At 38.1% G+C, this 26762-nt stretch overlaps 2 protein-coding genes across 18 annotated transcripts in view; both read left to right on the top strand.

Moving 5' to 3' along the window:
• The window catches only part of LOC105034044 (uncharacterized), a 153250-nt gene extending 127012 nt beyond the window's left edge, over positions 1-26238 (top strand). For 6 of the 17 annotated variants that reach the window (XR_012134272.1, XR_012134274.1, XM_019846858.3 and 3 more), the window contains one exon: positions 25775-26238. Coding sequence is in view for 2 of the 17 variants with exons in the window: in XM_019846858.3 (XP_019702417.1) it covers positions 25775-25819 (45 nt within the window). In the remaining 15 variants the exon portion in view is untranslated. Of the gene's footprint in view, positions 1-9822; positions 9879-10511; positions 10659-13895; positions 14043-17738; positions 19923-25774 lie in introns of those variants that run through there. The other 11 variants (XM_029261493.2, XM_019846854.3, XM_073243193.1 and 8 more) reach the window with 7 other exon arrangements.
• Positions 1340-9789, top strand: LOC140851795 (uncharacterized). Its single transcript, XM_073243962.1, has 2 exons — positions 1340-2281; positions 2370-9789. Exons 1-2 carry the CDS (start codon positions 2044-2046, stop codon positions 2510-2512), a joined length of 381 nt encoding a protein of 126 aa, XP_073100063.1. The 5' UTR covers positions 1340-2043; the 3' UTR covers positions 2513-9789.
• Positions 26239-26762: the final 524 nt, after the last annotated feature.

The following is a 26762-nucleotide window of genomic DNA, read 5'->3' as shown; positions in this document are numbered from 1 at the left end:
AAACTACTTAAATCTAATTTCTAATTTTTTTCAAATATTTGAAATTAAAAAATTATTTTTTTAATTACTTAAATTTAAAATTTTAATTATAAAATAAAAAATATATAAAAATAGTGTTATATTTTAGTTAATTTAAAAATATTATTTGAAGCATATAACATATTTATTTTGAATTTATAAGTTTTAAAATAATTATTAAAATTATTTTAAAATTATATATAATTATTTTAATTATCGTTAAACTATCGTATTTTGTTATACTTGCATATATTTATAAGAAAAAAATTTAGAGCATGACGTTCGTTCACTTTAATTAATCAGCTATTTTATAGTATATATTTATTTATATAAAAATTATTAATAAAATAAAAAAATAAAAATCAGTGTTAGTTTTGAAATTGGGAATAATGTTTAGAATGATTCAAAATAATTGAAATATTTGAATCTAACTTGAGATTTTTTTGAAATTTTTTTTGTAAATATTTAAATAGTAAAAAATATTATCAAATAAAAAATATATGTAATTAGTGTTATATTACAGGTAATTCGAAATAATTAGTATTTTGTTATATCTGAAGAAAGATCAAAAGCGTGACATCGGTTGGGATCATGGCGAGATGCTCTCGGCTCGGCATCATTGGAGATGCAAATGGTGCAACACAGAGTTCAAGGGAGGAGGAGTGACTAGGTTGAAGCAGCATCTAGCTGGTGGTTATCCTGATGTGTCGATATGTCGGAAATATCCGTAAGAGGTTCGACAATTGATGAAAAAGTATTTTGCTGATTCGAAAGCAGCGAAGGAAAGGGCAAAGTAGAAAAGATCGAAGTAGACCGTCGAGCTGCAGAGCCACCTTCTTATCACTCTAGAGAGTCAGAGGAGGCTTCTGCTCCAGATGATTAGGAGGCACAGATTGAGGCTGCCATTCATGCGAGCTTGGCGGATCAGTACCAGCAGGAGGAGATGGCCCGGTACAGAGATCGATTCGGACCATCATGCTACGAATCAAGATCTGGATCAGCGACTGGTAGGGGAGAATTCGAGTTCAGGAGGACTACCTCAGTCAGAGAGTCTGGTGGTAGAGGGAGCAGACGCAGCATGTCTTCTTTGTTGGGAGCTTTTGGCAATAGGAGGTCCTCCAAAGATATTCCAACAGGAGCCAGCATTCAGGATTTGGATCCACATGCTTTGCCCAGCAAGGATTCAAGGCAGCAGAGAATTGACAGTATGCTGAAAAAAGATAAGAAGGATATGTGGCGAGCTATTGGATCATGGTTTCATTTCAGCCATATTCCAGCAAATGCAGAGCCAATCCTTACTATCAATCTGTTACTTCAGCCATAGAGGCTGCTGGCCAGGGTGTAGATCCTCCAGGACCTAAGGACATCTATGGTCAGCTTCTTGACAGCAATAAGGAGGATCTGCAGAGATGGATTGCTTCTTACAAAAATAAATGGCCTACATACGGTCTGACAATGATGTGTGATGGTTGGACAGGTCCTACTAGGCGGAGCATCATTAATTTTTTGACATACTGTGATGGAAAAATATTTTTTTACAAATCAATCGATGCTTTAGATAAGATGCACGATGCCACATATATCCTTGGTCTGATGGAGGAGGTGATTGATTCAGTGGGTGAGCAACATGTCGTGCAGGTCATCACAGATAACGGACCACAATATAAAGCTGCCGGAGAGTTGCTGATGGAGCAGTGACCGCAGATATACTGGACCCCATGTGCTCACATTGCATTGATCTTATATTGATAGATATCGGAAAGATTCGCAGGGTGCAGCAGGTAGTGGAGATTGCCCAGACCATTACTAGATTCATCTACAACCACACATGGGTTCTTTCATTGATGCGGACGTATACTGGGGGGAGATCTTACGATCGGGTATCACACGGTTTGCTACCAACTACATAGCACTTGATAGTCTTCTTCAGAAGAAAACAGTCCTACGTCAGATGTTTGTCAGTGCCGAGTGGCAGGAGAGCAGATATGCGGGGCCGGCACTGATGGAAGTCATGTGGAGAACTTGATGACGAGTCAGTCATTTTGGCAGCGGGCTGAGAAGATAGTGAAGGCTATCAAGCCTTTATATGAGGTGCTTCGCGCCGTGAACAGCGAGAGATACCCCCAGATGGGCTTCTTATATTACATGATGGAGAGGGCAAAGAAACAGATCAGTGAGAATGATCCCAAGCATGCTCAAGAATTCATTAACATTATTGAGCACCGTTGGGACTATCAGATGGGCAGAGATTTGCATCTAGCTGGTAAGTTTGGATTCAATAATATTTTAAAATATTTTTTCGAAGCATGAAAATAAAATTATGCTTAATCAGTCTTGAAATTTATCTGCAGCTTATTACTTGAATCTGAGATTTCAGTATACTATTCTGGGGATAGATATGGATAGCGAGCTTCTTGCTGCTCTTCGCAAGGTCATATATAAGATGGTGTTCGATCCAGAAATCGCGTCGTTGTGTCTGCAAGAGGTATGCTAGTTTAAAACAGATGTAATTATTCAACTGAATTCGATCTGATATATTTATAAATAATAAATATATTTTATTTCAGACGAAATAGTTTAGAGAGGGATCAGACAGTTTTGGAGTCCCATCAGCTGTCGTAAGCAAAAAGCAGATGAATCCAGATAAATTGCATATCAATAATGAGCAATGTAGATTAATATGTAATTTTGCTTAATAATATCATCAAATTTGATATATAATTTTACTTTTGTAGCTGAATGGTGGATTCATTTTGGAACGTCAGCAGAAAATTTGAGACATATGGCTGTCCGTATTTTTTTTCAGACGGTCTCTGCTAGTGGCTGTGAGTGTAATTGGTCCACTTTCGCCCTTATCCACAGCAAACAGAGAAATCGTCTGACACAAAAATGCCTCGACGATTTTGTATATGTTCACTACAATCTGAGATTGAGGCTAAAATATATTCAGGAGGAAGTTCAATTGAAGTACACTGATCCGATGCTGGATGATTATGCCGACGAGGATGACGATCCGATCATCGGATGGCTTGCAGGTCAGCAGTAGGAACCCGAGCTTGATGAGCCAGGATCCCCTCCACGACCAGCCAGTGTGGTGGCAAGGGAGATCAGGGTGGATCCAGGGCAATGGACAGAAAAAAATATTCCACATAGGGTTCCAGCTGATCAACCACAGTCTGAGGGGACACAAGGGACTCATTCATCACATGACTCGCTATCCGATACATCTTCCCAGAGATTCGAGCGAGAGATGTATAGACGTTCCTCCCGGCAGCCAGCAAGAAGGCATCCATCCTCCCAATCATAGGAAACTCAGTCACAGAGGGGCACAAGAGGGGAAAGAAAAAGACAGTTGCATGTGCACCACTCTCGAGAGTACAGGAGCGATCTGGTTCAGATACGGACACCAGGGAGAGTGATGATGATACTGGTAGTAGTAGCCATGGATCTGATGATCAGGGAGGAACTGGAGGACAGGTGACCACCGTTTATGAGACACAGCCACAGGGTGATATTCGATTCACCGGTGAGTCTCAGTTTACGCATGTCACACAGGATAGGGATCATGGTGGACGAGTTGGTAGAGATCGTGGGAGCCGATTTCATATAGACGATGGGCTTCTAGAGGTCGTCCGGCACATGATGCAGCTGCGGACGATCTTGCACGTGGAATAGGGTCTATGGATGTATCTGGATCATCCTCGCATTATGGATCCTATTATCCACAGCCACCTTATGATCCATATGCATATGGTGCATCCGAGGCATCATCTTCTAGTGGTTACTACCTATGCAGCCTAGAGCAGCTCCAGGATCAGATTTTGCTTCTGGCATATTTGGATGGGCTCCTCCACAACCGTACCATCATCTCGAGGATACTTCTCAGAGTCAGAATTTTAGCGAGAGGTCTGAGATGTCTTACAATCCAGAAAGGATGCCTTATGGGATGATGAATATTCGAGAGTACGGTGCAGCTTGGCTAGAGGGTTGGACTGATGTCCCTTCAGACTATGTTGATGATCCAGATATCTACGAGCGTCACAGACACTCGACAAGAAATTAAATGCAGAGTACATCTTAAGGTTCGTATATCAGTTATTACGCTTTGTACTTAAATATTTAGATACATTTTAATGCGTATTTTATATATTTTTTCTTTAGTTTTAAGATGACATAGTTGAAATATAATGTAAATAAGTATATGTTTGAAATTTTGGATCAAGAATCTTTGTACCGCAATCTAACTCCAAATTGAACCCAAATATGTCAATAATATGCAATATAATGCCATATTGAGGTTGTATTTATCAATTATTAACTTTAAAAATAAAAAAAAAATAAAAATCGAAAAAAATTGTGTACCGATACCGGACCGGTATGCCCGGACGTACTGTGTTGGTACGGTACGGTATGGTACCATACCGGTCCGGTACCGGCACGCCGTCCGGTACCGGTACAGCAAATCTTGAGTGAAACCTTTGCTACTAGAAGGTATAGTAAGGATCGGAGCTATCACCAACTTTGGTTCTTGAAAGGTTTGCTCACACTCAGATTGTTCAAACTAGACTTCTCTTTGGGTCAAGCAGGTCAAGGATACAACTAAACGGGAGAATCCATCAATAGATCTCCTATAATAACCTACCAAGCCCAAAAGCTTGCACACCTTCGAAACATTAGTTGGACTACTTCACTCCGCTGTAGCCTCCACTTTCTTTGGATCACTGAGATCCCACCCTTAGATATTATATGTCTCAAAAACATCACTCTGTTTAGCTGAAATTCTCACTTTTTTAATTTAGCAAAAAGCTACCTATCTCTTAGGTTTTATAGCATGCATCTTTGATGGTTCTCATGCTTCTCTTTACTTTTTGAATATAATAAGGTATCATCAATGAACACCACCACAAACTGATCCAACAAAGGTTTAAACAATCTATTCAACAAAAGCATAAATGTTGCTTGTGTATTAATCAACCCAAACAGCATCATGAAAAATTCATAGTTCCCATAGTATGTCCAGAAAGGAACTTGGATACATCCTTTGCTTTAATTTTTAACTGGTGGTACCTGGGTCAAAGGTCCGTCTTGGAGAAGACCTATGCTGCTTGCAGCTGATTGAATAAGTTGTCTATTCAAGCTAAAGGGTGCTTATTTCTTACAATAATTTTGTTCAACTTCCTATAGTCAATTCAGAGCTGCAAGTTTCCATCCTTCTTTACAAAATAAAATTGAAGCTCCCTATGGAGAAACGCAGGTCTAATACTACCTTGTCTAGTAAGTCTTCCAATTGTTCCTTCAGCTCCGTCAACTCAGCTGGAGCTGTCTTGTAAGGGACCTTAGAGGTTGGCCAAACCTGGTACCAGAACAATGGAGAACTTAATCTCCTTATCCGATGTCAATCTTGACAAGTCTTCTGGAAAAATATCTAAGAACTCTCATACAATAGGGATGTCTTTCAATTTTTTTGATTCACTCTACCAAGTGTCCTTATAGCTATGATTTAAGAAAAAGGCTGGGTGGTTGTCGATAGGATTGTATTTAAAGTCATCAAATGTTTATTTCATGAGATATTTGGTAATCTCTCCTTTTCTCAAAATGTTGGATCACCGATCTATTACATCCTTTCTTTAGCATCTACCTGGCCTGCGAGGTTGATACCACATATGGAAGGGCAATTCCTATACTTTCAACAAAACTAAACTCTGGTTAACCTAGACTTCACATTTTTCCTATGACAAGCAATAGCCGATCCATCCCCTGTATAATGTCAAATCTCGCATCTCTAGACTGTTATATCTGATACAAGTCTTTATCTCCTATCCTGACTATACACGACTTACAAATAGAATTGGCAATTAATACACCCACTATCGAGATTTCAACACAACTTTGTTTTTATAGGCTTATGTAGCATATTATGTTTTTTAATAAAAAAAATGATGCATATAAAAGAACGAGTAGCACCCGGATCAGACAATACAAAAGCATAGGCATTGGACACAAATGATACCTGTCACCATCACATTGGAGGCTTCAGCATCATGCTATGTGAGAGCATAGACTCTCCCCTAACCTTCGGTCTCTAACTTCCCTCATTTTGTCCATAGCAGGAGGGGTTCTATATGCTGAGGGCTGAGCTATATGAGCAGTCTGATACTCCTTTCTTTGGAAACATATTACTATCTTGTGGCCTATCTAACCACATCGTATGCACGCACTGGTATTCTAGCAGTAATACTTATAAGCATGGTCTTGCCACACCTGGAGCATCTGTCATCACTGGTTTGTTGAGCCATGTTACCTGCAGTGACATTAGCTAGCATTTTGGCTCTCCAGTGTTTCTACTACTTAGACCTTGAAATTCAATTGTCATAGTCCTTTCTTTTGATTCCTTTCCCTGTCTGCCTGTGCTTCATGGAGTTCTCTTTCAATCATCAAGGCTTTGTTCACTATAGCTCCATAAGTTGTTAATTCTGATGGTATTTTTTCTTTCCTGATTTTTGACCTCAACTCTATCTCAAATTTGTGAAATCATCTCATCCTCTACTAGTTTTATAACAAATTTAGCTAGCTCAATAAACTTAGCCTCATATTAAGTCATGATCTTGCATCTTTGCCTCAATGTGATAAACTCCTTTTATATTCTAGCTCTTTGAAGGAAGTACTCGTAGAATGCTTCAAGGAACCACTCTAAAGTGAATGGCTATGCATTATTTCATGCTTGCGCTTGAACAATTAGCATCAATCATATGCCTCTCCTTGCAGTGTATAGAGGTATATGACACCTCTTTATCTTGGCATCCCAAGCTTGCACCTGCTTTCTCCGTTTCTGTCAACCAAATTTCAGCTTTTAGGAATTCTATGGTTCCCTGGAAAGACGACGGTGCTAGTTGCTTAAACTCTAATACACTATTTCATTGCTTCTGCTGAGCCCTTGTGCTTTCTTGTTTCACTTGTTGTATCTGCTGCTGATGTATCTGTTGTTGCTGTACTTCTTATTGCTGCTGCAACATTCGAACTAATGTTTGCATAGTTAGAGCATTTCAGTTTCTTTTTGCTTTCTTGGGGTGCTCTTGGCAAGGTTAATGACACCATCCTGTTAGGGAGTACCATCAGTCTGCTGGTTCGAATATTCTCTAGAAATATTATTAGCAAACCTTTCCATCCAGCATGCAGGGACCTTAATATATTACCCATCAGATAGCAGCAAAAGCACTTACCATAAATTTTGAGTTTTATAAGTAAGAGAAAATTATTAAAATAGACCTATATTGCAGAAGACAAAGAAGTACATCTCCAGGCATTTTGTATCTAATGTTGGGGTAGATCCCTCAATTGCGGAACACGGATCATTAAGGCTGCAAATGGATCGGATTGATCTGTGATCCGACCCGACCCAACCCGGTTGACCTGACCCGAATCCATTTAAAAGACCCATGGAGCCGGGTCAGGTTGAAAAATTAGACCCGTTCATTTTTTCGGGTCGGGTTTGGATTTTCTGAATTTGAATCCGACCAGATCCGACCCGACCCATGGAGACTTTTGGGTTAATTTGGATTTCAAGATATATGACCCGACCCGATCCGAACCGGATCCAAATATAAGACCCGAACTCAGTTAGAATGACTCATCCAAATAAGAATTTAGGCTTGGGCCAAAAGAATGACTCACTCAAATTCTTTCTTAAATCTCTTACTAAAATTTTAATACTGTCACACTATCACAAGATCATTAATGCACTGCACAAGAAATTCCATTCTTACAGCTAATCTCGAAACTTTTCTAAAAGTCCTTCCACAAACACAAAGTAAACTGGGGACGTACCAACAATTGTTCATAATTAAAATATCCAGTTACTTGTTTACTGTTGTACATTACTATTGCTTTAGGGATGGTATACAATATCCACTATCAATGGTGAAGTGAGAAGACGTGGGAAGAGAGAAGAGGAGAGAATATCTATATGAAAAGATAGATATGGCCATGCTATTTTGCTGTCGATGTGACCTCTAATTTCATTTTATGTAGCTTTTTAAATCCATGATCCGATCTGACCCGAATTAGACCCGAATCGGACCCGCATTTCATGGATTGGGACTGGGTTATATATGGACCCGATCCGACCTGAATGATCCAATGGGTCAATAAATTTGGCCATGGACCCGACCCGACCCGATTTTTTATTGGGATGGGTATGGGTCCAATATCAAGACCCGATCAAGAAATTGGGTCAGATTGGGATCACTCAAGACTCGATCCAACCCGACCCATTTGCAAGCCTATGGATCATCCGTCCAAGATCAAAACAACGTCTGAGAAGCGGATGTTGATACCATACGAGAAAAAGAAGAAGAAAGAACAACAAACAAACACAATAAAAATATGTGGATTGGCCTCAAGCCTACCTCCATGGGGTGTGCAAGTTTCATTGTGAGAGAAACAAAATCAAAGAATACAAGAACTCACCACTCAATCCTTGTACAAGAGTTTCTCAACAAGAAGCCTCAAAACCCTCATAAAAGTTCTCTGAAATCTCTCAAGAAGTCTCTCTGCACGATTAGGACGTCACCAGCTATCCGACACAACAAACGGCTCGTCAATCGGCGTTATATAGCCTCCAAAAATCCTAAAATAGTGTTTCAGTAGGAGATCGAGTCCAAATCAAACTCCAGATTCCATCCAGACTGTTCGATCGTGACTGGCTCAAATCATGGCCGTCCAATCTCACAAAATTAGCCCCTTATCTCCCGATCAAATCAGGATTTTACCGTGGTCGTCCGATCTCGATCGGCTCACTCCAGAGCCGTCAGATCGTGCCTGTAACATTCGGCCCATTGGGCCTTAAACCCAGCCCAAAAAAAAAAATATGAAGAAGACTCCCGCATGGAGTCTTCTTCTCCCGACCGGCTCCTAATCGGAGTCGGAAACCTCATCGGAGAGGAGTCAAACTCTCCTCCAGTTCTATTTAAAGGGGAGACCCTTCTTCCTTCTTCCTACAAAAGAATCCTGGAGCGAAACGGCGAAGATCGCCGGAAATCGCTCGCAGAAACTGTCACTGTGCCGCCTCAATTCCTCGCCGGAGAGGTCGCCGGAGCTCGAGGTAAGCATGTGGTTCTCTTCCTCTTTTCTCTCCCTTCCCGTGCCGGTGTGCACGCTGTCGGTGATCGGAGTCATCAGATTTTGTCGTGGAGAGGTTTCGATTTTTTTTGGTTTTTGGACACCGGTGGTCATCGCCGGCCATCGATTTGAGACCCTTGGGATGGCGGTGCGCTCACCTCCGACTACCGATCATTCCTGTGCCGGTCGATCGTCGGTCGGCCAATCGTATGAGGGGACCATGCGGTCCCCTCTTTCAGTTTTTTTCACCCAGGGAGGCCACGGGAAGAAGTAGAAGAAAGGAAAAAAAATAAAAAGAAAAGAAAAAAGGAAAAAGAAAAGAAAAAGAAAAAAAAGAAAAGAAAAAAAGAAAAGAAAAAATAAATAAATAAATAAATAAATAATAAAATAAAAATGAGAGAGAGTTTCTCTATCCTTTTTCAGTCTGAACCCTTACTTTCTTTTTTTAGAATTGGACTTTCTCTCTACTTTCTCTCTCTAAAATTTTCTCTCTCTAGATTGTTTCTCTCTCTTGATGGATTTCTCTCTCCAAAGTTATCCTTCTAAGATTAGCGTAGTGAAAGGCTTCATTTTGATGATTTTGATCGAGTTTAAGGAAGAGTGATTCTAAGTGAGGTTTTGATTTGAGATTTGTTTAGATTTAATTTTGAATTAAAATTAATATAAAAATATAATTTTGGATAATAGGCACTGAAGAATCTCCTAGAAGTTAGTCGATCTATTCATTCAATGCTCTGTGAAAGGTAAGTAATGAACCATCTTCTCGAGATATTTTATATTTATTCTGAAAATAAATAATTATTCTCTGAAATTATGCATGATTTATGAAATTATGTTTTGAAAGAAAAATGCTTTTGAAATATTATGGTACGTCGATTATGCACATGTTCAGTAAAAAATTATGATATATTATGATATAAAAGTGTTTTGATACAGACCGGATTTATGCTCTCAGCCTAACTATGTTTCAGTGGACCCCGCCAATGGGGATTATATGTTGGTACTCAGTGGACCCTGCCAGTGGGGGTTGTGCGCTGGTATTTAGTGGATCGTGCCAGTGGGAGTTGTGCCCTGGTGTTTGTGGACCCCGCCAGTGGAGGTTGTGCGCTGGTATTCAGTGGACCCCGCCAATGGGGGTTAAACGTTGGTCATAGTGAGGCTGTTGAGTTACGAGTGTTTTGAATCGAATCGGATTTATGATTATATTATATGTGAATATTTGAAAATATTGGATTTGTATAAAATCAGTATGAAATATATTTTTATGTTTATTTGCAGCATTGTTCTTGAAAATTATATAATATCTGAAATATCTAGTTGAGATATTTGTTACTTACTGAGCTGTCTAGCTCATTACCTTTCTTTTTATTTTTCAGATTCAGATAATTAATTATGAGCGTGGGAAGAAATATTGGGACAGCTTTTAGAGACGAGATTTAGCATTGTCAACTTCATTGAACTTAGATCTATTATTTTATTTTTAGTAAAATTTTATTGGATGTAAGATATTTGATTTAATTACTTGAATTAAAATTGAATAATAATTATTTGAATTTATTCCGCTGTGATGCATTGATATTGTGATGAGATGCCTTGCATGCTTATGGAGAGAGTTCTTCATAAGTATACGGCGGTTGCCGCGACCTCCTGCTCGCGATCTTGGGCTGGGGGCGTGACAATTAATATGGTATCAGAGCATAAGTGGATAAATTATGACACATAGAATTAGACATAGTATGAGTGTAGGTGGGTAAACATTAGAAATATTGGGACGTTAAAGTATGAGCATCATAATAAACCCATCCTAACAAATAGATAAATGAATCTAATAAAGTTTTACTACTACAAGGTTATCATGCCTCTCCGTAGAATGACAAGAACTATTCAAGGAATTGCAAGAGAGACATCACAACCACGGGATGGTAGCACTCCCCATTTGACCAGTGGCACCCCTCAGGAGGAGGGAGTTGTAGATCCTAATGGGAGTACTTCGAGAGCACGTCAGGAACCAGATATGGCTCAGTTAATGCAGACCCTAATCAGGATGGTACAAACGCAACAACAAATACAGCAGCAAATGCTTGAACAACAGCAGATACAACGAGATACACAACAACATCAGCATCCACCACCACAACATGGAGAGCAACCAGTACAACGGAACAATATTTTAGAATTTAAAAAGCTTGCTCCTCCAGCTTTCAAGGGGACTACTGAACCTTTGGAGGCTGATAACTGGATAATGGAGATGGAGAAGGCTTTCGCTATCCAAGAGTGTCTTGATGAAGAAAAGATTCGATATGCAGCTTATTTACTACAAGGAGAAGCATACAACTGGTGTCAATGACTACAGCGCAAGTATGAACAAGACGGCGAAATACTTACTTGGGAAAGATTTCGGATTGCATTCTACGATCAGTATTTTCCTCGGAGTATAAGGATCCAGAAAGAGCAAGAGTTTATTTATTTGAAGCAAAAGGGTATGAATGTGACTGAATATGAAGCAAAATTTACAGAGTTAGCAAAATTTACTCCGAGATTAGTGGATGGTGAGCAAGAACGTGTTCACAAGTTTGAGATGGGACTGAGAACTGAGATTCGAAAACAAGTGGTTCCATATGAATTGACAACTTATGCAGATGTGGTATACAAAGCACTGATAATTGAAAGAGAAGTCAATGAAGAACGCATGGAAAGGGAAAGAAAGCAAAGAAAGAGAGCAAAATCAAATGATACACAAGGGCAGAATAATAAAACATCAAAAGTTCAGCTAAGGGAGCAATAGATAATAAGACCCAACAGATTGACGGTGAGCAGTGCTCTAGATGTGGCAAAAATTATGCAGACAAGGATTGCTATTGGAATACAGGTGCTTGTTTCAAATGTGGTCAGATGGATCATAAAATTGCTAGCTGCCCGCTAAATACTGAAAATCAAGTTGGCCAAAGAACTTATGGTGGTGGATAGATTTCTAAAACTCAGGGAAGAGTTTATGCGCTTACTCAACAGAATGCACAAGCTTCCAATACAATGGTGACAGGTAAGAAAAATTTCGAGGACGAAATTTATTTTTAGGAGGAAAGAATGTAACATCCGGCCCATTGGCCTTAAACCCAGCCCCAAAAAAAAAAAATATGAAGAAGACTCCCGCAGGGAGTCTTCTTCTCCCGATCGGCTCCTAATCGGAGTCGGAAACCTCATCGGAGAGGAGTCAAACTCTCCTCCGGTTCTATTTAAAGGGGAGACCCTTCTCCCTTCTTCCTACAAAAGAATCCTGGAGCGAAACGGCGAAGATCGCCGAAAATCACTCGCAGAAACCATCACTATGCCCGCCGCAATTCCTCACCGGAGAGGTCACCGGAGCTCGAGGTAAGCATGTGGTTCTCTTCCTCTTTTCTCTCCCTTCCCGTGCTGGTGTGCACGCTCACCGGTGATCGAAGTCGCCAGATTTTATCGTGGGAGAGGTTTCAATTTTTTTGGTTTTCGGACATCGGTGGTCGTCGCCGGCCACCGATTTAGGACCCTTGGGATGGCAGTGTGCTCTCCTCCGGCTACCGGCCATTCCTGTGTCGGTCGATCGTCGGTCGGCCAATCGTATGAGGGGACCATGCGGTCCCCTGTTTCAGTTTTTTTTCACCCAGGGAGGCCACGGGAAGAAGTAGAAGAAGGAAGAAAAAAAGAAAAAGAAAAGGAAAAAGGAAAAAGAAAAGAAAAAGAAAAAAAAGAAAAGAAAAAAAGAAAAGAAAAAATAAAAAAATAAATAAATAATAAAATAAAAATGAGAGAGTTTCTCTATCCTTTTTCAGTCTGAACCCTTACTTTCTCTTTTTAGAATTGGACTTTTTCTCTCTACTTTCTCTCTCTAGAATTTTTTCTCTCTAGATTGTTTCTCTCTCTTGATGGATTTCTCTCTCCAAAGTTATCCTTCTAAGATTAGCGTAGTGAAAGGCTTCATTTTGATGATTTTGATCGAGTTTAAGGAAGAGTGATTCTAAGTGAGGTTTTGATTTGAGATTTATTTAGATTTAATTTTGAATTAAAATTAATGTAAAAATATAATTTTGGATAATAGGCACTGAAAATCTCCTAAAAGTTAGTCGATCTATTCATTCAGTGCTCTGTGAAAGGTAAGTAATGAACCATCTTCTCGAGATATTTTATATTTATTCTGAAAATAAATAATTATTCTCTGAAATTATGCATGACTTATGAAATTATGTTTTGAAAGAAAAATATTTTTGAAATATTATGGTACGTCGATTATGCACATGTTCAGTAAAAAATTATGATATATTATGATATAAAAGTGTTTTGATACAGACCGGATTTATGCTCTCAGCCTAACTATGTTTCAGTGGACCCCGCCAATGGGGATTATACGTTGGTACTCAGTGGACCCTGCCAGTAGGGGTTGTGCGCTGGTATTTAGTAGATCCTACCAGTGGGGGTTGTGCGCTGGTGTTTGTGGACCCCGCCAGTGGGGGTTGTGCGCTGGTATTCAGTGGACCCGTCAATGGGAGTTAAACATTGGTCATAGTCGAGGCTGTTGAGTTACGAGTGTTTTGAATCGAATCGGATTTATGATTATATTATATGTGAATATTTGAAAAGATTGGATTTGTATAAAATCAGTATAAAATATATTTTTATGTTTATTTGCAGCATTGTTCTTGAAAATTATATAATATCTTAAATATCTAGTTGAGATATTTGTTAATTACTGGACTGTCTAGCTCATTACCTTTCTTTTTATTTTTCAGATTCAGATAATTAATTACGAGCGTGGGAAGAAATATTGGGACAGAGCTTTTAGAGACGAAATTTAGCATTGTCAACTTCATTGAACTTAGATCTATTATTTTATTTTTAGTAAAATTTTATTGGATGTAAAATATTTGATTTAATTACTTGAATTAAAATTGAATAATAATTATTTAAATTTATTCTGCTGTGATGCATTGATATCGTGATGAGATGCCTTGCATGCTTATGGAGAGAGTTCTTCATAAGTATACGGTGGTTGCTGCGACCTCGTGCTCACGATCTTGGGCCGGGGGCGGACAGTGCCTCTGCGGCTATCGTTAGATCTTTACCACAGGCGATGTCGATCGTTGGATCGTGCAATCGGTGTTGCCATTGGATCAAAGCCGCGATCGCATCTTAACCGTTGGATGGCACAAACTCCCTAGCCATCAAATCTCTCGCCAGATCTAATCCCTGTCGTTTGTTATGATCGGTCGACACCACCACTGGTACCTACACTGAATCATGGTCCATGATGGACCGCGACTAGATAGCGGCCCTGCGCCCATGCTCGCAGGCCGCGCGTGTGCCTGGGCCAGTCCAGCGTGCTACCGGGCCTCACCTACACCACTGCCAGCCTGCACCAGCCCGTGGGCCCCTCCGACGGCCTGTGGGCCGTACGAGCTGCTCTCGATTTTCTCTCATGCATATCTCCTCCGTCTGAACTCTGTTTAGGCTGTTCTTGGTTTGTTGGATTTTGTTCGTCGTTCTGAACTTCGTTCTAGGCTTATTGTGAATCGAATCTCGAGATATTTTTTTCAACAATCTCTACCTCGACTTGATTCAGTCTCTATCTATCTCTGAGAGTCTGTGATCCATCTCGCTCCACGCCCTGAGGCACGCCTGCTTTCTCATGGATGGGCAAACGTGAGAGTCGAGCTAGGCTACTCGATCCTACCTCAGTCATGGACTATCCACTCTGATCAAAGACCTACTCGAGGAAGTCTCCTGCAGCAATAGAAACTTCATTTTGTGACATCATCTCTCATCCTCCCGAGTCTTCCATCTCATGCCCGATCCACCTCTATCTGGAGCTCCACCTTGCACTGGGCTTCCCTTGGCTCTTGAAGCTCCAACTCGCACTGGGCTCCTTATTAGGCAGTAACGTCCTCTTTTGATCTTCTCCAATATTACCCTATCGCCACGCATGACCTTCAGGATTTCATCACCAGCCATCCCATCTGTAGCTGTTTGAATCTGGTCTGTTTAGTGAGATAAGATTCCATCTGAAATTGGTATGTATTGGATCTCGCTCAATCTTCTCACTGCACCATCATGTGTTCTCCAGCTGACCGTCTCGATGTTAAATGTGTGCCCTAGAAGCCAATCGGACTGACACATTAATTCTTTTTAGAATATAATTTTATACTTTATCCAATTAATTAGGACAGTTAATTCTATTCATGTAGTGAATGTGTCCATAAGTCGTCCAAGAAATTAATAGATGGTATATATTTTTAAGAGTTGAAAATTTTAGATATATGTCATTGATAGTTAATTCCTAAATTGCTTCCAATTGAAGGATCATCACGGAGACGGTGATTGATCCAGTAAGATTGATGCGCGGATCGCTTCTCTTAGGGTAGACGAGTCTCAAGTCTATAGTATGGGGATATTGGAGTGAGAGTGCAGGTAGTTGTTAGAGAACAATGGTATCGAGTGTGATCAATATGAGAAGTCACTTGGATATCTATTCACTCGTCAGTGACTTTTTCGATGCTGTAGTGGTGTGACTAGTTCTTAGATCTGCGGTGCATCGATTGTTCACAATGAGGTTGCTGTAGTTTGACGCACCATAACTCGTCTTCTAGCCATACGGAGCTTTGAGGTATACGTTGGCTACAGTAGGTTCATTGTAAGAATAGGGTATGCACTTAGATGGGATCTATCGACCTTAGTAGTAAAGGAGTAGTCCTATGTGATTTATGAGATTGAGTTCGAAAGATCTTGATCAGGGCAGTGTGAATGATAGAAGAAAGTTTCCATCAGGTTTCATAAATGAACTCAAGTTGAATAAATCTTACATATAATAGATGATGGGGTTTGATGAGTTTTCTATGATCTTCATCTTATCGGGACTCACGATTGAAGACTGAATTACACGGTAATTACACCTAGAGGTTCATCCTTCTGTTCTGCTAAATTGTTACTACATGCTGCTAGACATCACTGGTAGATTATGAAACCAACAAGAATTATTTTGATGGTCAATGATTCTCGATTGATGAGTTGGAATCGTTTCAATCCATTGAAAGGAGTTTTAATGATATTTTGATGGAGATCAAAATATGTCTCACTATCAGATAGAATAGAATCTATGGGGTCATACATAAAAGAGGTCTTGATTGATCAAAAAGAGTCCTACTGAATTGGGACTCTAGAGTCCCATTGGACTGGGATTCTATCAAATCGCAAATGGTCTCAATTATCAATTTGATTGATGATTGGACTAAAATGTAAAAGTTACATTGAGGGCTTGCTAAGAGTTAGCAAGTTACAGGAGGAGTAAATTGCAAATGTTGCTTATTATTTGATTTGATCAAATAATTGGGTTGAGTCTTAGTCAAATTAAATTCAGATTTAATTTGATTGGATTTGGTTGGAGTTTGAATCAGATTGGATTTCATATATCCAAAATGGTTTTGGATTCAATTGGGTCTTGACTTATTGGAAACCCAAATTGTATTAGATTCAAACCAAACCAAATAGGTATTTCACCCATAGGACTCTTTTCTAGTCCCACGCCCCATATGATGTTCATGCCCAAAGAAATCACTATGACATATTTGTTGGCATGGAGGAATTTAGGGAAAGAGGTTGGCAGCACAACATGGGAGTCCTTATCCTTATCTAACTAACAAACCTTAGGTTTGAAGGTTTAAATAGATGGAATAACATTGAGGGATGCCTAACAACCCGATTAGATCAAGTTTTGGATGCCCAAAAGAGTGGAGATTGGCATGAAGAAGCAAGGCGCACCCAAGGTGGGTGTTGTGAGTTTTTCAATGTAAAGAAGTTTGGATGCCATCTCTCCTATCCCTTCTTTCTTACAACCAAGTTGTTGGTTGTTGAAAGTAACTCCTTTTCTCTCCCTTATCCAAGAGTTGGATGTCTTCTTCTTCCTCTCTCTCAAAGATGTCCAAGAGTTGGACATGAATAAAATCAGATTAGCTTTGATTTTTTTTTCTCTTTTTTGGTTCATGAGATGGACGGTTCTCTTCTACCTTTCTTAGATCTAGTCCAAAAGTTGGACAAGAAGGAAGAAAAAAGAGATTTGATCTCTTATCTTCCTCTGTAGATCTTGATTTTCTCTTGAGAAGAGAAAAGTGGAAAAAAAATCAGATGTGATCTGATTTCAACATCCTTCTATAGATATGATTAATTCTCTTCAGAAGAGAATCAAAAGATCAAGCCGATTCGACAATCTAGGAAGCAATCTCTGCAAGGAAGCTAGTACCCTGATGAGATCGAGTCCTCTTGATCAAATCAGCCTCGATGGATATCCGTAGAGGTCGGATGCGTATGTGGCTCTACAGGAATCTCACCAGATTATCACGAACCATCGCATCGCGATGAAGATCTACCCACGCAAAGGTAAATGTCTAAATTTAAATCTGATTTTATTTTTTAGCATTTTAATTTCAATATGTGAACGTTTCTAGCATGTGTAGATTAGATTTATATTTTATGCATATTAGATTTAAAATTATTTAAATCTAGATCAGTTTCAATTTTTGTTGCGTTCATGATTTTTAAAAGTTAAAAATCTGCATGTTTTGATCTTTGCTTGTATATTTCAGATGTGCGATATCCTTCATCTGGTGCCCTTGATCGCACAGCTCGATCCATCTGACAGATAAGTAGTGCCCTCACTGTTCTTCAGGAAGTCAAATAGCTCCTCTCTGCAACATACATGATGCGTATATGCAGAATCTAAAATCCACTGCTGGAAAGAAGTAGATATCTCGTCAGATATTAACAGGATATCATCCTCTGACTCGCTACTGGCCATTGCTGCAGTAGCCCTCATCCGATCTCTGAGTTGTTGGCAATTTCTGACGCGATACTCCAACTCATCACATCGATAGCACCTGATCTTGATGGGGTCCCTCGTCTTGGACTTGGATCCTCCTTGCGATCCTCTGCCGCTCTGTCTGTTGCAACTTGCTCCTCTAGAAACCATCAAAGTTGAGCTGCCATCATTTGAGTTCGAAGCTGGAATTTTTCTCCTGAGAATCTTATTCTAATGAATCACCATGGTGACCTCGTCTATCTTGATGATATTCTTCTCCACTAGAAGAGCAGTCATCAAGAACTTATACGAAGGGAGAAGCGATGTTAGCAAAACCAACGCCTTGGTCTTCTCAATCTTCTCACCTAATTGAGAAGATCGGTGAGAATCTTTTGGAAGCGCTAAGATGCTCCTGCACGCTGTCTCTCATCCATCCACAGTTGGTAGAACTGCCTCCAGAGAAAGAGAGTATTGGTGAGGAACTTCGTCATGTATAACTCTTCGAGCTTCGACCATAGCACTGTTGAGAAAGTCTTGTCAAGTATATGAATCACCATCTTATCCGTCAGGTATATACAAATGGTACTCACCATTTACATTTGTAGTCGCTCCCAGGTCGTCTCCTCTATGGTGGCCAGTTTCTTCTCGTTCAAGAGAGCATTGATCAATCCGTGTTGGATGAGCATGTCCTTCACCCTTGCTTGCCACAAGAAGAAATTACTCTTTTTGTCGAACCGGTTGATCTCCATCTTGATTGTTCTTGTCTTCTCTATCTTCTATCTTGATCAACACCACCTCTACCTGGACTGTCTAATATCACTTGTCCATGTAATCAGACTCTGATACCACTTGTTGGGGTAGATCCCTCAATTGTGGAATACGGATCACCTACCCAAGATCACAACATCCAGGAAGCGGATGTTGATACTACATGAGAAAAAGAAGAAAGAATAACAAACAAACACAATAAAATATGTGGATCAGCCTCAAGCCTATTTTCACGGGACGTGCAAGCTTCACTATGAGAAAAACAAAATTAAAGAATATAAGAAAAATTTATCATTCAACCCTTGTACAAGAGTCTCTCAGTAAAATCTCTCAAAATTCTTATAAAAACTCTCTGAAATCTTTCAAAAAGTTTCTCTGCATGATTAGAACGTCAACTATCCGACGCAACAAGCGGCTCGTCAATCGGAGTTATATAGCTTTCAAAAATCTTAAAACAGTGTTTCAGTAGGAGATCGAGTCCAAATCAAACTCCAGATGCCATCCAAACCGTTCGATCATGATCGGCTCAAATTGTGGCTATTCTATTGTGCAGAATCAGCCCCTTATCTCCTGATCAAATCAGGATTTCACTATGGCCATTCGATCCTGACCGGCTTGCTCTAGAGTCATCGGATTGTGTCTCTGTTGCTGCCATCAGATCTTCACCACAAGCGACGCCGACCATTGGATCGCACAATTGGTGCTGCTGTTGGATCAAAGCAGCGATTGCTTCTCAGCCGCTGGATGACGCAAACTCCCTAGCCGTCAGATCTCTCATCAGATCTGATCTCAGTCGTCCATTGTGATCAGTCCACGCCATCGCTGGTAGACCATGCTAGATCGTGGTCCATGGTGGACCGCGATTGGATAGCGGGCCGCGTGCGTGCTTGGGGTGGTCCAGCATGCTGCTGAGCTTGGCCCCCATTGTCGTCGGCTTGCATCGGCCCGTGGGCCCCTCCGATGGCTTGTGGATCATACCATCTACTCCCGACCTTCTCTTGCGCATATATCTTCCGTCTAGACTTTGTTTAGATTGTTCTTGGGCTCGTTGAATTTTATTTATCGTCCTGAACCTCGCTTTAGATTTATTATGGATCGAATCTCGAGGTATTTTGCTCAACATCTAATCCATCTATGCTCATCCTATGTTTACCTCTATAGATTATTTTTAAGCTTTGATAGTATTTTAGTTATACTCTCAAACTGAATACAGAAACACTAGATACTAATAGGTCAATAGTCCACAAGTATGCAAGACGTCCAACTTATCATAATAAGGCAGTGGAACAAAATTAGAATAATTAAAATTTTAAATTTAATAAGGGTGTTTTTGTGTACATATCCTCCCAAATGTTAGAATTTATGTGAATACCCTTTTAAAATTAATATTTGCATGTACACCCTCATAAAATACTTCTTTTGCATGTATACCCTTATTTTTTTCCATGCCATCTAATGCTATTAAGAAATTAACAGTTTAGAATTAAAATGACTAAAATATCCTTAATGGATAGGCATGCAAAAAAAATATTTACAAAGATGTACATGCAAATAGTAACTTTACCGGGGTATTCATGTAATTTAACATATTTTGGAGGATACACATGCAAAAAAAATTAATTCTATTTTTATCTATTTTAATTTGTTTTAACACTCACACTAGTTTAGTGCTTGCTCATCAATATTCTGTATGAAAATATTGCTCGAAAAGAGATCAATTCAATGATTAGATAACAAAAAAATTTTGTTATTGGGAAGAGGAGAAATTCAAATGGTCCAATAAGTTTCTAGCATGATCCATTAACCTATTATCTGCTTTTGAAATAAAAAAAATTCATAATTTTAGTTTAAATAAATATTTTTTGGCTAATGATATCGGCTGAACAACTAAGTTAAAGGTATTCATGCAAAAATAATATTTTATGAAGATATATATGCAAATATCAATTTTGAAAAGATATTCATACAAATCCAATATTTAGGAGGGTATTTACATAAAAAATTTAAGGATTTTTTTGCATGTATACTGTCACACTCTTGACCTGAGATCACGAGCCGGGGGTCAGAGCAATGACCACATATTCATAAAGAATTCTCTCAAAAGCATGCAAGGCATCTTATTACGATATCATAAAGCAATGGTGGAGTAAAATTTAAATAATTAATGTTCAACTTTAATTCAAATAACTAAATCAAATATCTTACAAAAAAAAAATTTCATAGTTTTTCCATCAATTTTCAATAAATCCTAATCTAAATAAAGATATCTAAACAAATATCTTACAAATAATATTTCATAGTCTTTCAATAAATCTTAATCTGAAACAAAATATGAAAGTCTGTCTCTAATTCGCTCTCTCATATCGATTCTCGAATCAAGCTAAATCTCTGAATCTATAAAAAAATAAAATATAGAGTGATGAGCTAAATAGCCTAGTAAGCAATGATTATCTTGATAATTCATTTGATAATATGAGTCGCAATTATCAAAATACGGTTTATCATTAATCAATACATAAACATAATCAAATTCATTTTCAAAATACGAGTTTAATAATGCAAGTATCTCTTAAATATTCATATATATAATTATATATTTGATTTCGAAATCAATCGTATTCAAAAATCTGATCAAAACAAATGCCACTTAACTCATCAGCCTTTCTTATGACTGCACTTATACCCTGTGGTCGGGCCAAAATACCACACTTATACTCTATGGCTAGGTCGGAATACTACATTTATATCCAATGGTGGGATCGGAATACCACACTTATATTCTGTGGTCGAGCCAAAATACCACACTTATACTCTATGGCCAGGTCAGAATACTACACTTATATCCTATGGTGAGGCCGGAATACCACACTTAATACTCTATGGCTGGGCCAAAATAGAATTATGAGCTCAAAGTATCAATGCATAACCCTCAATTGGTAGGGTTCAAAATATAGTCGGACTGAGAGTCCAAAATTGATTCATACAAAAATTCATTTCACAAATTAACACGTATTTCATAATCAAATCAAATTGTGCATATACGATTTCAAATCAGTAAACAGTGACAATTCTATATCAATTTTCATTCAAAACATATCTTCATGAGATTCATAAATCAATTAATAATCTTATTTCATATTTAAAATAATATTAAATAAATGAAAGATCTAGAGAAGTTAAATCATTACTTATCTCACATATGCTACAATGAATCCACATAACTTCAATTTTTTTTCAAAACCTAATATCCAAAATTATACTTTTATTAAACTTTAGTCATAATTATTTTCAAAATAAAAATTTTAAATCCTCATAGGGCTGGCTAGCTATGCGGTAGCACTTGACATCCGGTCGGTCTAATCTAGGGTATAAAATTGATCCACTGTAAAGCAAAGATCAAGGTAGGTTGCTACGATGCAATTGTCCATAAAATCTCATGATGCTTGGTCCAATCCAGATGGAGATCGACAAACTGTCTGACAGTCAATGATTAAGATTAGGATCTATCAAGAGTAGAGGGTCTTTCTAAGGTCCAAAAAATCCTAAAAGAGAGGCACCTTTAGAGAAAAATTTTTAAAGAGAGAAAGTGAGATTTTTCTAGAGAGAAACTAGAGAGACAAAGTAATGGAAGCACATGAAGAGAGAGAAGGGAGAGAGGGAAGAGAGACTCTCTCTTCTTTTTTTTTTCTTTTCTCTTTTTCCTTTTTCTCTCTTTTTCTTCTTTTTTCTCTTTTTTTTCCTTTCTTTCTTCCCCTGGGTTCTACACAAAACAGGGGACCTACAGGTCGCCCTTCTTCTTCGAACAAGGGAGCTTCTCCCCAATGAAGACAGTGGTCGTGGATGCAGGCCGCGGCAGCACAGATGGGGATCACCAATCGGTAGTCGACGATGATGATTGTCGTTGGAAAAAATCAAGAATGCAGGAAATCAAAGAAAACAAGGGATTTAACCAAGTCCTTTTTTTTTTAACAAAAATCCGGCAATTCCCTGGTTGGAATCCATGCTTTGTGGGCTAGGAAAGATGGGGAGAAGATATCCAAAAGGTCAAAAGGGCCTTATCTCAGTTTTCCAACGATATTTGGCCCTGATTTTCGATGAATCTAAGAGGGGAAGATGGGTTTTCTTTCGGCAGAAAATGGTAGCTAGCGGTGGGATTTCACAAGGGACTTCATCCCTTTAAATAGATGAACTCCCTCCAGACCTCCGATTCCAACTCCAATTAGGAGTTTTAATGGAAGAAGGGAAGAATACTCCTAACGAGAGTCTTCTCCCTATTTTTTCCTCTTCATTTTTTTTTTGTTTTGCTTTAAGATCTATGTGGGGTATTACATATATATGAAATTACATGAATATCTGCAAACTTGCTATTGCATATATACCCTTACAAATGTTTTTTTTTAAATATGCACCTATTAAGAGTATTTCAACCATTTCAATTTTAAATTGCTAATTTTTTAATAGCATTAGATGGGAACATATGCACAAGAAAAAAGAGAAAATAGAAGGGCATATATGCAAAATAAGTATTTTATGATGGTATATATGCAAATATCAATTTTGGAAGGGTATTCATGCAAATTCTAATGTTTAGGAGGGTATGTATGCAAAAAATCCTTTAATAATTAATAAATCCAAAAGCTAACAAGAAACCTCAAGAATTTTGTTCACAAGAATTTAACTTAACTATTCTCCAAATATTAAATACAAAGAAAGAAAAATTGTAAAATGCTTTCAATAATTATGCTAAGAAAATAAATACTAGTTCGACTATTCAAGATTGTATAAAGAATACTACTCTTGCATGTAGTCTCACTCCCTTGATTAACTCTGTTAACAATTAGTTCTTTGAATCTAAAAAGAAGAAGAAATAAGCTCAATAGCCTAGTAAATAATGAATACCTTAACTAGATTATCAAATAATAATTGATAAAATATTTTGCTAATATTAAATATACAAATAAAATCATTTATTTTAATAAGAGAAATTTTGTAATCCAGAATACTCATGTTTGCTCAAGTATTCGTATTTATATTTATCATTATAAGAATAATTAAAAATACTGTAATTCAAGTTAATAGTCTATGAGACTGACCCCATTTATTTCTTGCAGTAGGGCTAGAGAACCATACTTATATCGGGCAAAATAGGCTAGAATACCATAATTATATTATGTGAAGTGGGCCAGAATACCACACATACCATGTGGAGTAGGCCAAAATAACACATTTGCACCATGTGGCATGGCAAAAATACCACATATAGTTTCGTAATAGTCAAACTACCAATATGTAAACCCTTTTGGCGGGCTCTAAAGCATCATCAAGCTGAGTCAAAGATCCACAATGTATTAAATGTATTCATACATCATATATATGTCAAGTTCTAAACAAATATACACATTCAATAAAAGATTTCTAAACAAGTATGCATAATATTTGATAATAAAAGTAATACTTTCAATTAGAAATTTAATTTCCATTCAAAACACAATTTTATGATATCCATAACTAGCATGTTAGTCAATCTATAATTTATTTAATATCAACGATGTATTTGGAGACCAAAAAAGGGGGGAAAAATAATGGGCCAAAAAAGGGGGGAAAAATAATGGGCCAGGCCCCCCTTGCCTAAACTGGCTAAAACTTAGTTGGGTCTCCGCTTGTTATGTTCTGTATGTGTATTGCATAACTTATATAAGCAATAATGCCATTTTTTATTTCATACGCAAAAAGTGCTCACAAGTATGTTAAAATGTTGTAATGCTGGTAAAGTTTGGTGATGATTCATAGGCTTTGAGTGATTAATATTCAATGGTATAAATCATAAATTGTAACCTTGATCATTTCCAAACTTCATTATTATTATTGTCAATATGCATATTCCTAATTGAAAATCCTAACATAAACCAAACTGGCAAAAAAAAGGACATTTGAAAAGCTTCTTAAACCCTTCATCCTTGAACAAACTCCAAGAACAGTTGAAGCCACTTCTAATCTAATAATCATCTTGAGATTCATGAGAGCTGCATTACAATCCATAGTGTGATACATATTTGAAATGTTGGATGCATATCCATCTCATGGATCCATGTCAAGATGGCTTTCCATGAGGGATGCAATTGTGCATATAACATTGCCTAACACTATATAAATAGTTTTCTTTAGATTTTTCTGGGGTTATTTAGGGCTTGTTTGGTATTGCTTTGATTTTCTGTTTTTGTTTTCAAAAATCCAAGAAGAGAATTAAACTAGACTGAACAAAAGTGTAGCTGAAACTTTTCTTTTTACAGTCACTTGTAAAATCTTTCAAGCATTTGGCAGCCAAGTTTATTGCTTTCAGCAAAGTAAAAATAAAAGCAAAAAGTGGGAGAAGTTCCACCTTCTCCAACATCAATCTCCTGGCAAATTTTCACTAATTTGTAGGGAAGCATAAACACAAAACCAGAACAGCACCAAAGAGGCCTGTAACGTCCTGATTAGTCATAACGAATATGGGCTAGGAGGATTTGCTAAATGCTAATAAAATGTTCTTATAGAACTGGTTTCTGCAAATGCACGTACATAAATCAAAATATGGAATTTATTGTTATGCAAGTAATATTACCAGTAGAGAATAGAACGCACTTTGATATTAGACTTGGTGATTTCATACCCTAATAGCATTTATTATAGTCCTTGTGATTGGTCTGGCTAAACATGTCAATTTTGTTTTATTCAAACTGTTAAGATGAAAGTTTCTTCTTGATGCTTTCAAAGTCCATAGAATTTGGAGAAGGCTTGGTAGTTATCGATATGATTTTGTGCTCCTACCATAACACCATCAGTCAAATTGCCATTGGAAGTTTGATTGGAAGGTATTATTTGATTAAAATTGGAAGTCCATGAGGCAGCTCTTGATTTGTATTAGTTGTTGCATAGACAGAGGATTACCTTGCTGTTCTACTAATTGCAATGTTACTCCATCTTTCTCCAGACTGTTGTATAGCATCTAGAATCTGCTTTACTAGTGAAGAGTATGTTCTTATGTTCTTCTGATGCGCACTTTTTGTTATGCAGCAGCAACAAGGGTTTGCTTGGAATGAAACTCCGGGTTCTTTTTAGAACTTTTGACATTTGGTTTGCTTATCTTTGCCAAAGCAGTACCTCTGCCGAGTCACCAAACATTCCCAAGACATCAAAATTTGCCTGCATTCCTAAAGCGTCAACAGGAAGTACCTATAAAAATTGATACGAGACCAGGTAAGAGGAATATAATTTTGCTAGCCAACAACAGTGGACTTTGAAGGGCAATAGACGTGCAGAATGTTTTCAGCAGAAGCAAACCAACTTTTAGTGTTGCAGGGTTGCAAGCCATGGCATCAATTTCTCTCGGTTGGTTCATTTAGTGTGAATTATGAGGTTGAGGATTTTGTTTAGTATTTCAGCTCTAAACATGTGTTAGAGAATGTTGCCTCAGGCTTATGTTGTATATCACAAGAAATGTACAATTTTAGGAATCAACTAGGTTATGTCTTCTTCCCCTTTGTTTTTATTTGACTAATATGAAGTAATTTCTTAGGGTTATAGATAAGTGTCGCAACGAGACTTTGATTGGGTGCTGATGTTGCTGGAGTCGGGCACCGAATAGGATCCACGACATTGGAGGGTATATGCAAATAGGGGTGGCTAAATATGATTCGGCCCACCAATCTGACTCGTCAATCTGATCTGCATTCGATCCATCTTAAATAGATTTGTATTTGGTATAAATAAGTTCAGGTCATAAACGGATCGATCTGTTTAATTTATTTATTAAATAGGTCAAGTTTGGGTTTAAATTTTTCAACTTGTCTATTCTGTTTATTCTGTTTAATCCGTTTATGATTTTTATTTAAAATATTTGGATTATTGATCCATGGCAAAATTTGAGCGGTCCATTTGAAAGTTCCTACAGCTGCCAATCGGATCCACAAAATTTTAGCACACAAAATTTCAATGCCTCATTGCCCCGCTCCTGCGTTTCATGTTTTTCCTCCTTCCCAAAAAGCCTTAGAGCCTAGATTGA

The sequence above is a fragment of the Elaeis guineensis genome, chromosome 9 (genome assembly GCF_000442705.2).
Source record: "Elaeis guineensis isolate ETL-2024a chromosome 9, EG11, whole genome shotgun sequence".
Taxonomy (NCBI): domain Eukaryota; kingdom Viridiplantae; phylum Streptophyta; class Magnoliopsida; order Arecales; family Arecaceae; genus Elaeis; species Elaeis guineensis.
This window is presented reverse-complemented; position numbering and strand designations above follow the sequence as displayed.

Excerpts from the sequence above, each read along its gene's own strand:
- LOC140851795 (XM_073243962.1), top strand. The coding sequence starts at position 2,044 with ATGACGAGTCAGTCATTTTGGCAGCGGGCTGAGAAGATAGTGAAGGCT. Across the intron at positions 2,282-2,369 it reads CAGAGATTTGCATCTAGCTG|CTTATTACTTGAATCTGAGA; the intron begins GTAAGTTTGGAT and ends ATTTATCTGCAG.